General features: G+C 40.9%; 2 protein-coding genes across 3 annotated transcripts; both read right to left on the bottom strand.

The window, feature by feature from the left end:
* Positions 1-442: 442 nt before the first annotated feature.
* Positions 443-3,679, bottom strand: eif3g (eukaryotic translation initiation factor 3, subunit G). Of its 2 annotated transcripts, none has more exons than XM_070923103.1 (10): positions 3,593-3,679; positions 3,455-3,501; positions 2,598-2,686; positions 1,968-2,027; positions 1,777-1,881; positions 1,457-1,652; positions 1,215-1,331; positions 971-1,107; positions 632-738; positions 443-548 (listed from the first exon to the last, which is right to left on the bottom strand). In XM_070923103.1, the coding sequence occupies exons 1-10, from the start codon at positions 3,613-3,615 to the stop codon at positions 533-535; spliced, it is 897 nt and encodes a 298-aa protein (XP_070779204.1). In that variant the 5' UTR covers positions 3,616-3,679; the 3' UTR covers positions 443-532. The 2 variants fall into 2 exon arrangements, with proteins under 2 accessions (XP_070779204.1, XP_070779205.1); XM_070923104.1 differs by having other exon boundaries at positions 1,221-1,331.
* Positions 3,680-4,247: 568 nt separating this feature from the next.
* On the bottom strand, positions 4,248-10,738 carry LOC139300007 (suppressor of SWI4 1 homolog). Its single transcript, XM_070922971.1, has 13 exons — positions 10,652-10,738; positions 10,173-10,343; positions 9,854-9,955; positions 9,688-9,738; positions 9,332-9,502; positions 9,043-9,119; positions 8,694-8,801; positions 8,455-8,578; positions 8,291-8,369; positions 7,969-8,098; positions 7,724-7,881; positions 7,222-7,635; positions 4,248-5,282 (listed from the first exon to the last, which is right to left on the bottom strand). The coding sequence occupies exons 1-13, from the start codon at positions 10,664-10,666 to the stop codon at positions 4,333-4,335; spliced, it is 2,550 nt and encodes an 849-aa protein (XP_070779072.1). The 5' UTR covers positions 10,667-10,738; the 3' UTR covers positions 4,248-4,332.
* Between the last annotated feature and the right edge of the window lie 946 nt (positions 10,739-11,684).

Raw genomic sequence — 11,684 nt, 5'->3', positions numbered from 1 at the left:
ATCTGTGATTTCTCATTAGTCACAGGTTTAGCCAAAAAGGTCTGAAACAAATGTAATCAGTATGATACCAATTACTCTGAACTCACCCAAAGCTTTAGAAGATATTTGCATCCTGGAAACATGAGAAATGCAAAAAGGTTTAATCTCTGGTACTGTGTGCGGTTGAGTACAAAGAAAATACACAGGTGAATAAGGTGCATTAGCGCTCATGAAAACTAGCACACCCCTGTCTTTCTCCAAGTATGGCTTCAGTGATAAGAATTTAATGTGACCTTCCTATATTTACTGTATATGAAGTGCTCTATTGCCATCTGTTCAAGATGTTACAAGTCTAGTGTCAAGTCAATGACTGTAGATTAAAAAATATATAACTGAAGGTTCAGTCAGAATAAAAGTTGCCTGGAAATGTAAAAGCTATGCAAAGAGGACAACAACAAGCATATTGAAACATTGATTCTTTTTATTTAGGTAACAGCCATATTTTACCACAATAAAATCTGGCATCATCCTTGCATAAATTCTGATGGATTCCTCAGTTGTTTGATGGTCTGCAAAGAGAGTTAAAGCATGTTATTTATTCTTGCTGCCAACCGCATTTAACACTTAATTGACAAAACTGACTGTCACTTACTTGGCCCATTCAACATTGAGAATAAGGTGATCATATCCAAATCCTGACACTCCTGCGATGGCTCTGGCTGCATCCTCCCGACGGTGGAAACTAATAAATGCAAATCCCTGCAGGAAACAAAATAAGCAGTTGATGGATGAGACAACTGGACCATGCTGTGCTTCTGGCCATTGTCCAGTCAATATACCACGTACACTGTGTTGCACTTACAATTACAAATGAAGTCTATAATATATAAACTGCTTTAATAATTCCTCCCTACTTGGTTTCCTTCACATTTTTTAATGCCTCAAACATTGAAACGGTGCATTTTTTTGTATTCTCAAGATGAGCACTGACCTTTGACTGTCCAGTGTTCTTGTCCTTGGCCAGATAGATCCTCGAGATGGAGCCAAATGGTCTGAAGAGCTCCTGCAGGTCGGTCTCACGGGTGTCCTCAGACAGATTGGTCACACGAATAGTGGCATTGTCATCAGCTGTCAGGTGAAAACAGGAACTGTTTATACTGAGCAATGCTCTTGCAGTTGTACAATGACTCAAGTAAAGAATGGGTGAATAGAGATAAAAAAAAAAATCTACTTACACCCACCTCGGCGATTCGGCTGCATGGACTCCCCTCTACGCGTCCCTCCATCTCTCAGGCTCGGGGGCACATACTTCCCAGTCTTGCTCTGGGCAGGCTGTACAGGCTCTGGTTCCGCTGGTGAAAGAAAAGGAAAACAGGCCACATTAGTCATAACTAATTAGTCATAATAAGCCAACCACCAAGTCTAACAGTTGATCACAAAAAAACAAATCAAAATAATATGAATAGTCTGATGGTACCAGAGCCAGCAGGCTTATCCTTGTCTCCAGTGGAAAGCCCAAGCTGTTCAGCCAGCTCCTTCTGCATGGGCCCCAGAGTGTCCTTGTACGGACAGCGGGTGGTCCAATGGTCGCCTTTGCAAATACGACAAGACACAATCTTCTGTCCTTTCAGTTTGTTCATGGGATCCTCATCCTGGTCTTGGGCATTCAAGTCCTGCAAGAGGTAAGATGGAGGTATTCAGTAACAAGCTAAACCAAGTAAATTACAAACCAATACCACAGTGCTACACATCAGGGAGCAGCAGCACAAACTGTTAAAGCTAACAATGGATGCTCACCTCTTTGCTGGAAATGAAAGTCATGAAAACATCGTCACTGACTGTGGTGGTGGCAACATTAGGACCTGGTGCGTCAAACTCAGAGTTGCCAAATTTCTTCCAGTTCTGAAATGAGAAAACAATATAACACATGACACCTGACTTTACGCATCGTGAATGCAGCTTCAACTAGATTCTATTTAAAAGCAGACCTTTCTCCTGGCAACAGCCTTTGAGGCTTTTCTTGTCTCGATCTTGAAGGTCCGCACAATCTAGAGGACAAAAAGAGGAGGCACTTTTACTTCACAGGAGCAAAATGTTTTACTTACTGTTGTCAAAATGCCAAAACATTTATGGCACTTACAAACTACTGTGGTACTAATTAATATGTAGAAATGCCATTAAGCACACGGTTGATTTAAAGCTCAAGTGAGTGCTGAAGCTGAGAGAGTTGTTTGTAAGTGATGGTTATGGTTATGGTTATCAACTAAAATATATTTCAAGAGTGGCAGAGAACCTGTGATATACAGACCAATGAATGGACGAAATGATAAAGGTTTGTAGTCTAAGATATCTTGAAGAACGTATATCAACAAAGAAAAAAGAAAAATCTGCATGCCGTTTAATGAAATTTACTACTAGAGTCCTGATGTTTGAAATGCATCCATACCACAATGTTGGTCTCGTAGCACAGGTAGATTTACACTCAAATGCAAGATAATGTCTAACCCTTATAAGAGCACCCACAGGAGCAACACCCATGAAATGCAGCAGTATACAAACCAGCACAGTGAACAATATTAACAGATGCAACATATATAGATTAATAAAACTCAAATTACCTTGAACTTCTTTCCATCGTCATCTATTTTGTATTCGGTGATAGTTTTTATATTTCCTTTGATGGTTTCCTTTGGCGATGGTAGTGTTCCTGACAAAAGAATATGAAGTCAAGTTAGGCTTCATGAAACAAAGAAAGCATTTTTCCTGCCCTCTTCTTGGAGGCTGTTGATTGTGTTGGTCCGATATAAACTGAACAAAAAGCCTCAGAGAATGTTTGTTAAAAAATGTTAATAGCGACTAAGATAGCACTTAATAAGCCTTTACAACTAAGAGCAATTTTCATGTTTAAATACTAATAAAGAAAGTAGATATACATTAATTTGGCCATCAACACTTTACTATTCTATGCTGTCAACACTGTCAATGGAGCAGACCCACAATTTCTCATCTCATGACCACATCTCCAGTTTGAGTTGGTCCAGGACACCCAAATGAAAATGTGCACATTTAGAAGGACACGCGACTTTTACTTAGCCATATTAGCCATATATTACGTTTAAGTCTAACTAAAGCCAGTACGATTGATAGATAACTTGCTAATGCTAAACTTGCTAACTTTTAGCTATCTTAACGTTGTGGTGAATGACACTGGCTACGTCACTATACACAGGCCACAGCATATCTCGAGAACATATTTCATCCAGAAACCGTCAATTCATGTCAGTCACTCAACATATGACTTGCGGCCTTAAGAAGACTATATATCCAAAAACTCACAGCTAAGTATATTTTCTAGCTCGCGCATTACGCCCGACAACCACGTGGAAGTAGAAGCCGCCTAGCTGGCCTCCTCCTCCGGGCACCAGCCTACGAGTGATGTGCTAGCATTAGCTAACTACGTTAACTAGCTCTTTACCTTCATCGCCTTCTTCCTCGACTTGGTCTGCCCAGCTGGGCTTTGAACTGGAAGGGAGAAATTGATGGGCAATATTAGATCGATGAAATATCTGAAATACATGCAGACATGTTTAAATGTTTATATAATAACACTCACTCGTCGTATTCAATCGACGGCATCCTCTTAGCTAGCTTAGCTTCAGGAAAGCAAAGAGGGCGAGCTGAGCCGAACCGCCACTACGCACACTTCCGGGACTTTAACTTCGCAATAAAAGTACCACGTTTGTTTAACTGTTGGTTTCAAAATAAGAGTGATTCTGTTTTTATCATTGTTTTCAAACTAAGTTTTACTGGTGGGAGGGTGAAAATAACGTGTAATCATATATGAAAATTTCGCTTTATATTATGATGAAAATGTCCGACAATGTAGAGCTTCAATGTTTCACATTCACATATTCTGTGATTAGGAGGTCACAAGCCAACATGGCTTCATTTATAATGTGGGAAAGCACTTCCTCAGGGAGAACTGGCTTGAATCTCTTAACAGATTTTCAGGCGAAGTGATGCCACTTTTATTACTTTTATAAGATATAATTATGTTTGTGACAAAATCCTCATTGTTAAATTATTCTCAGCAGTGAAGCAAAACTGGAAGCTGAAACCAGACTGGTAGTTAATCAAAAGGGTGATAATCAAAGGCATTTAAAAATCAAATTAGGCACATTACAGCAACAAAGAAATCTTTATTACAAATGGTTATTTTTCAAAGTTAGTAGAACAATAACATTCAGCAATAACAAAAAACAGTCAAGTTAAGTCAAGTCAAGAAATTAGAGCAAGCTCTCCCATATATTTGCTCAAGTTTTACAGCATGAAATAATGATGCAAGGAGCAGCTCTACCTCCTCACCACTCCCCGGTTGTCCTCCTCTCGGCTCTTCCCACAGCAAGCTACTCTTATACTGTCAAACACAGCCATGTAAAGGATTGGATGGATACACATGTTCAGAGTTGCCAGTCCCTTGGACACTTGGTACGCCCTGTAGACCCCACAGTAAGAGTTGTTGGGATACCAGATTTTCAGATACAAGTGATAGTTCTGAAATATATGGTAAGGCACAAAGGAAATGGCATACAGCACAACAACTGACGTGACCAACAGGGCTATCTTGCGTTTCTCCAGTGTGGTTATACTGACGTTTTTCCACACCACCTGAATCACTACACAGTAAGAAGTTAAAGTAACCAGGAAGGGAACAAAACACCCAAACACAGCAAGAAACATTCTGTACGTCAAGTGAGGCTTTTCATCCCCCAGATTCTCTTCACAGAAGGACACACACTGAGTGTTGTTATTGTGCGCATTACGGCAAATGGAGGCAAACTTCCACACAGGGCAGGAAATGACTACTACAACGATCCAGATGATGACACTGATGGCCTTGGCGTGGGCAGGCTCTACGTGGGATCGGGTGAAGAAGGGCCACACGAGGGCCACGCATCGGTTCACACTTATCGCCATGATGAAGAAGATGCTCACATAGAGGTTGCAGGTGAAAAGAAACCTCTCGATTTTACACACAGCGTCACCAAACATCCAGTGTTTCTCCAGTGAGTAGTAGACAATCAGCAAAGGCAGCGTCAGGACGTACAGCAGGTCGCTGATTGCCAGGTTACACGACAGGACAACACCAGTGTGCCAGTTCTTTCTCTCTCTGACCACCAGGAGCCACAGGGCGAACAGGTTTCCTGCCAGAGCCACGGTGAACTCAACCCCGTACACCGAGGGCAGCAGGGCTATTTGAAACTTCTCACAGGCGGAGAAATCCTGCTTCATCTTGCTTTCAGCTGAAGGTTATTTTGTTATTGAGCTGCTGTCACAGTTTGTGCTGTGCAATGTCTGTAAAGTGAAGTATGTTAATTCATAAAATTCCATTATGTCACATTCATATTTCATATTCATATTAAGTACAGTTCATATTTGATTTCTTAAGTATGGGAAGTTACGAAACCCATTCAGAGAGAGCATTGTTTTTTTTTTAGATAATCAACACAGAATACAATGTTAAATGTTTAAATTTTAAAAACAGACTACATTTAATAAGAGACATGATTAAAATGTTAACTTCCACTTACCGAGAGGCAATTTGCTGTGCGTCTGTACTGTGAAGTAGCTTATCACTCGAGCTCATTTCCTATGTGGTATATAAAGAAAGTATGAGAGCCCCCCCAACTATCATAATTATCTTTAGCTGACAAACGTGAGTGAGACGGGGAGGATTTATACAAACTGTCACTTCCTCTAACATTCAGCCAACATTTCGCAATTTGAAGAAGCAAAACTCTGTTGACTCCAATGCAGTGCCTTTGCAAAGCAAATGGGTGACAAAGAGCCACAGTTTCTTGTTAGTCATAGAAATGCAGCTCATCAGACCGAACTGTCTCACACTTTAGAGCAGTGAAAGCCTCTTTATCTCTAAAACAAAGTGTCAGAAACAGCTGGTGATGCTGTGGTTTCCTGATGTTCTACTCCATATTTACACAAGGACCTTGAGTATGATGGTTATTAAAATACAAACCTTCAAACATTAAATTTTAAACAGATATCTTGTTTCACTGTTCCTCATATTTTTAGATTTATGCAAATTGGACAGCGAGACAGAGAAACCACATACAAGATATTTTTATTTGTTGCTCACTTCCTTTGAACTTCCGGCTTTGTGCCATTTCCCCTCCAAACTCATGTCTTTCTAATGTTTGCGTCTCTGCCCATGATGTTGCTGAAGCAAATATGAGACAGGTTTTTACTCAAAATGTATTCAAAATCCATAATTTTTGTTACAGGCTATAATTTTAGATTAGACCTGCCATTGTAGATGTTCTTTAGGTGACCACTCACTCTGCATCATATTTAAATAAGATCAGAGAAAATGCTTTATATTACCTGACATTTCATTTCCCTACAACTTTCTAAACTGTACTTTATCAGCATTTTAGTATCTAAGAAAATACAGAAACCAGGTGTCTCTCTGTATTAATTATATTCAATACTGTCACACAATCAACCTTGAGATATTTCTTATCGCTACTTACGACTCAGCCCTCCCATGAAGACGCCGGTGGAGAACCTCTCGGGAGCATCAGCAAGTGAAAATGAAAAGGCTTGGGTGTGGTTAAATCAGTGTTTTGGGCTGAGGAGGCTCCTAAATATCATACCTGTCAGGCACATTCTTTAAATTCCAAGGACAAGTGCCTGAAGTCTTCTTTTCTGATCAGCTTATGAAAGGACATGTTGACATCCCATTAATGTATCGCTCAAATGGATTTTAAATACAGATTTGGGTTTGACAAGAAGTTTCCATTAAAAGAACAAACAAATTATCTCTGAACTTCAGAAAACCACACAGCTTATTTGTTGTTAAATTACATATAAACGTCTTTCAGAAAATAAAGTTGTTCTGGGAATAAAGGAAAAAAAAACTGAAATTTTCTCATGAATCCCAAGAAACTGGCTGCCCGACTCCCTGACAAGAATAAAACCGTCCACTGAGTAGGCAAATTCATTCATTTACTGAAAAAGTACATTTTCAACAACAATTCATACAGTGTGAAAAGATAGCACTTTTATTCTCTGCTGTCCATCTGCTGATTTTCAGCAACAAAAAGTCTCACAAGCAACTGTCAGTCTCTGCTGGCGTATTGATGGCAAATGGATGCTTGCTGCCATCTGGTGCTCCAGCGTAATAACACATTCAACGTCCAGGTCCAGAGAGAGGAGGCCGAGTTCAGCCTTTTCCCTTCCTCTGTTTGAAGCCTTGCTTTGCACCGGCACTCTTCCTCTTGAAGCCCGGCTTTCCTTTCTGGCCTTTAGGTTTGAATGATTTGTCTTTATTTTTCTTTCCACCAAATGTTTTGTTCCCCTCAAATTTCTTCCTCCCCCCGAATGTCTTCTCCCTGTCACCAGCTTTCTTTGCTCCGAATGTCTTTCCCCCAGACTTCATTTTCTTTCCAAACGGCTTCTCCCCGTCCCTCTTCCATTCCTTTCCTGGTTTGTCTCTGTGCGGTCGTCCTGGACCGTTTCTCCTTAGTGATTTAGATTCTCTGTCTTTCATTGGTGGTTTACCAGGGGACATCTTCCTCTTCTTGGCAGGTCCATGAGTCTTCTCTGAGCCATGCCTCCTCTTGGTACTAGGGAACATGTCTGCATTAAAAAAAAAGGCATTGGTAAATAAACACATTCAAACAAAGACCCAAGAGCCAATTGTTTGAAGCGCACTAGTTATATGCACCTTCATCTGGCTCCTCTCCTACAGCCTGTCTGTAGTACTCTGCCTCATCATCAGACTCGACAGCAGCCGTCTGATCGTCCTGCATCCCAGGATCCTCCACCTCACTGTCCTCTTCAGCCTCAGCATGTTTCCTCTTAATGCCTTCCAGGCTCTTTTTCCTGTTAAGAGTGAACAGTTTTACACTTCAGTCAAATGAGTCAAATGGTTATAGCAGAAGGGTCAAATTATCTACAAGGTGAAATTACTTGTTATCTTCTTTTTTCTCTTTCTTCTGAGTGACATTCAGCTCCTGCTTTTTCCGACGACCCTCTTTCTCTTTCAGCTGGGCCTCCTTCCTGTTCAGGATCTCCTGGATTTCCTCCTCCGTCTTGGAGACTGGCAAACATAATACAAAACAATTTCGCGTTAAAAGACAACCTGCACCAGGTCTACTTAAAAAATTGTCATCTTTAGATGTATCAGTAAGCGTTTACTTTTAGAGAGAAATCATAGAATTCATACAGATTTTTGTCATCAAGTACACCTGAATAAAACAAAGATGAATGAATAAGGCAGACGTGCACTCACTAATGGAGTGGTAAAGGACGTTCCCCTCTCCCATGCCTTCTTGTATCTTCATCAGCTGCAGAGTCATGCGAGGACCAATCTGAGGACAACAACGATTCAATTCAGGTGACATCCAAGCATCATTTTCACCGTTTTCAAAAGCTGTACTCCCTCAGCAGACTCACCTCGGTCAGACGGACAGCACTCTGCTGGGACGCCATGTTGCCTCGGCCAGAGTAGACCTGTGGCAGTTCAGTTATGTTGTGCTCCCCGTCTTGTTCTGCTTCACTTTCTGAAAGGTTCGCCCCCCTGAGAGTCGCACAGAATAGTTCAGGTATTACAGCACATCATCTGCAGACTGCCTACAAACTAAGTGCCCTTTGAGTTCAGGACTACAAGAAGTGTACCTTAACAAGAACCTTACTTCATCAGAAGCTCACTGATATCCTCAAACTTGCTCATGTTGGGGAACTTTTCCTGCATCAGCTTCTTGACTCCACGGCTCATTCCCACAGGGACGACCTTCAGGCTGCTGCAGGTTGGGAACACGATCATGTGGTCAGTGTGACATTTAAAAAAATCAATAAATAAAAGACATTGGGTCATTGTGTGGAGGCTCATCAGTGCGTTTACTTTGAACATACATCACTGAACAATCAAGTCACAATCTGTCATCATCTGAGCGCAACCATCACTCCACAAGACACTGTCTTATACCTACACTGAGAAAACTACGACTAACTTTGTGTTTATGACAAAATATGTTTACTTACTAATGGCGAAGTTCAATCTCCTGGGACACTGGGTTGTAATTCAGCAGCACACACCTCTTGATATTGTTGAGGCTTACCTGGAAAACAACAATAACCTTATTATTTTGCTAGAAATGAGTGTTAAACTTCTACATTGCCGAATGACTCAAAGATTCAGAAATCAGAAAGCGTTTACTTTTGACAAATCCTCAAAGGTACTCTCAGAAGACTATACTTTCATCATGCCAACAAGGCTTTAAATCTTGAGTCAAAGTGTCATTAATGCAACAGTTTTGCTGGAGAAACGTACCTTGTGCACATTAATGGAAGGAAACATGTGTTGGAACATGGTGGCCATGAGTTTGACATGCATGCCGTCAGATCCAAAGTTATTGAGGATGAGTAGCGGGTGATGTGTGAACTGCTGCTCGTGCATCCTGTGCTTCTTCAGAGACGAAACCACGTCTTTGATAAGAGAGTACTGAAAAAAAGGTAAGAGTCCTTACAGTGGGAAAATATTAAAAGTTAAAATGATTTTGGCAGTTTGGGCACATCAGTGCGTTTACTTTGAAAACATCACCAGCAGTCAAATATTAAAATGTTCATCATCTGAGCCCATCTCTCTTTTGTACTTGTTGTGTTTTAAGTATGAATTCATATATTTACCTTGAGCACTCTGAAATGAAGCATGGGGCCTTTAGGAAGTCGAGCAAGTCTCTGAAAGCACAAGAAATGTGTTGTTGGATGGATGGTGGTACAAATGTAACATGGCAAAACTGCAAAGTCCTCCAGTACCAAAGAAGTGTTTGCTTATGATGTGATCGGATCTTACCATGTTGATGCTGCTGGGAGTCTTGGTGAAGATCATGAAGTGTGTCACTCCCAGAGGTCCCGCAATAGCCACAAAGTCCTTCAGCACATTCTTTTTCCTGATCTGGTACAAATAAAAAGCAACAGCAGGTCAGACACAGTGAGTGTGAAACAGCAGACAGATGCTTTCACATTAAAGCATCGCAGGAAAACCTCAAAACTTAAAATAAAGCCTATACATCTCTACTCTCCTTAAATAAATCAACGTAGCCTCCTACAGGTCTGTACAGAAACATCTATGCTGAAGACGGCGGGTCCAGCTTTTAGTTTCACAGACAGACCTTCAGAGACTCTGCAGTGTAAGGCTCCATGACCCTCCGCATGTCCAGGATGAGCTGACCCACGTTTTTCCCAATCTGACCCCGATGAAACACGAAGGAGTGGGGGATAGCTCCGTACGTCTCCTCGGCCACATGGTTGGCATTTGCTCGGGATTTCTTCTGGTTCTTGGTCTGAAAGCACGAGATTCAAATAATAATTATCGTGGAATAAAAAGGTTAAAATTACGCTCGACAGATTCCCGAATGACGATTAAAGCTCAAAGTTAACTAAAACGGCTAAAACGCCAGCTAACGTTATTTCAATACTAACATGACCACACATTGACCACCAACTGTAGTTAAACTAAAGGATTCTTATTTAATATAGATCGCAAAAGAAGAATTATACAGCCTATTGAATAACTTCTCTGAATTTTACGCTCACATCAGGCTAACGCTCTTCAATTGAGGCTAACATGCTGGCACAGGCCGTCACTTACCTTTGATTTCCCCATTTTTCAGCGAGGTGTAGAGAAGATGAATTCAGTCAACAAGGTCACATTAACTGTTGCTACACTATATTTATGCTGTCAAGAAAAATCATCAATCATCATGCCCGTAAAACTCAATCTATAACCTTGAACGATTCAACTTCGGCGTCAACGCGACGTCCACATGGTTCTCCCACTGTGTGTCGCACTCTAATGTGTCCGTGTGGCCCACATGTCCGGTCGTTCCGAGCATAAGTGGTCCGCGTGTACAGGAGCTAATAATAATAACTCACTCACTCATCAGTGTAATGTACAGTTGATAATTATAACCATTATAACCTATGCCATCTACTCATATTTAAAAAGCCACATTTAAATACCGTTTACTTTTCCTATTGCCTTGATATAAGCAAATAAATAAGATTGCAGACGCTCCTCTTACAAGTTGGACGTCGCAGCCATGGCGAATTAGTAGACTAACTGCGTAACTCAACTTTAACTGCGTAATTCAACTCATTATTACGAAGAATGATAACAGCATTAATTAACATATTTAACGATGTGCTGCAAACAGTCCTGCAATTAATACTACTGAAATTAGACTAGAAAGTAAGAAGACTACGCTACTAAAACAACTATACTAAAAGTAGGTGAACGTTTTGTCCACCTCACAGACACATATCAGTGGACACTTCTAAACATTGCTGAAGCTTCTTGGTCTTTTATTTTGAAAGTTTTACCGGTAGTATTAGAATGTTATTGTGTCTGTCTTGACGAGACCCTTGAGGGACCACTATTCTGACTGCATCGGTAGGCTACTTTTTGGGAAACTGGCGTCTTCACTTCATTTGTTCTGAATGTGTTTTGTTTTATCTGCTGACGGAATAAAGTAAAAAAAACAAAAACGAAAACAACTTTTCGATAGCCCTGTTAGCCGTTGCTAGCTAGGCAGTGCTTGTGGAAAAAACTCGCTAGCTCAAGAGTCTCCTGTGTTCACTGCCCTCCAGTGGCCACATTTAGGAACTGCAACACTGTAAAACCA

This window comes from Enoplosus armatus, chromosome 17, assembly GCF_043641665.1.
Source record: "Enoplosus armatus isolate fEnoArm2 chromosome 17, fEnoArm2.hap1, whole genome shotgun sequence".
In the NCBI taxonomy this organism is placed as follows: Eukaryota; Metazoa; Chordata; class Actinopteri; order Centrarchiformes; family Enoplosidae; genus Enoplosus; species Enoplosus armatus.
The sequence above is the reverse complement of the archived record's forward strand: the minus strand, read 5'-3'. Positions and strand labels throughout refer to the sequence as shown.

Bases quoted from the DNA above. Each gene is read 5' to 3' on its own strand.
- eif3g (XM_070923103.1), bottom strand. From the start codon at position 3,615: ATGCCGTCGATTGAATACGACGA. The intron at 2,687-3,454 runs GTAAAGAGCTAG...TTCTTTTGTCAG, and splicing joins CGAGGAAGAAGGCGATGAAG to GAACACTACCATCGCCAAAG. The intron at 739-970 runs GTCAGTGCTCAT...TGTTTCCTGCAG, and splicing joins AGAACACTGGACAGTCAAAG to GGATTTGCATTTATTAGTTT.
- LOC139300007 (XM_070922971.1), bottom strand. The intron at 9,120-9,331 runs GTACGTTTCTCC...GTTGTTTTCCAG, and splicing joins CTTCCATTAATGTGCACAAG to GTAAGCCTCAACAATATCAA. The intron at 7,882-7,968 runs GTAATTTCACCT...CACTCTTAACAG, and splicing joins GAGAAAAAAGAAGATAACAA to GAAAAAGAGCCTGGAAGGCA.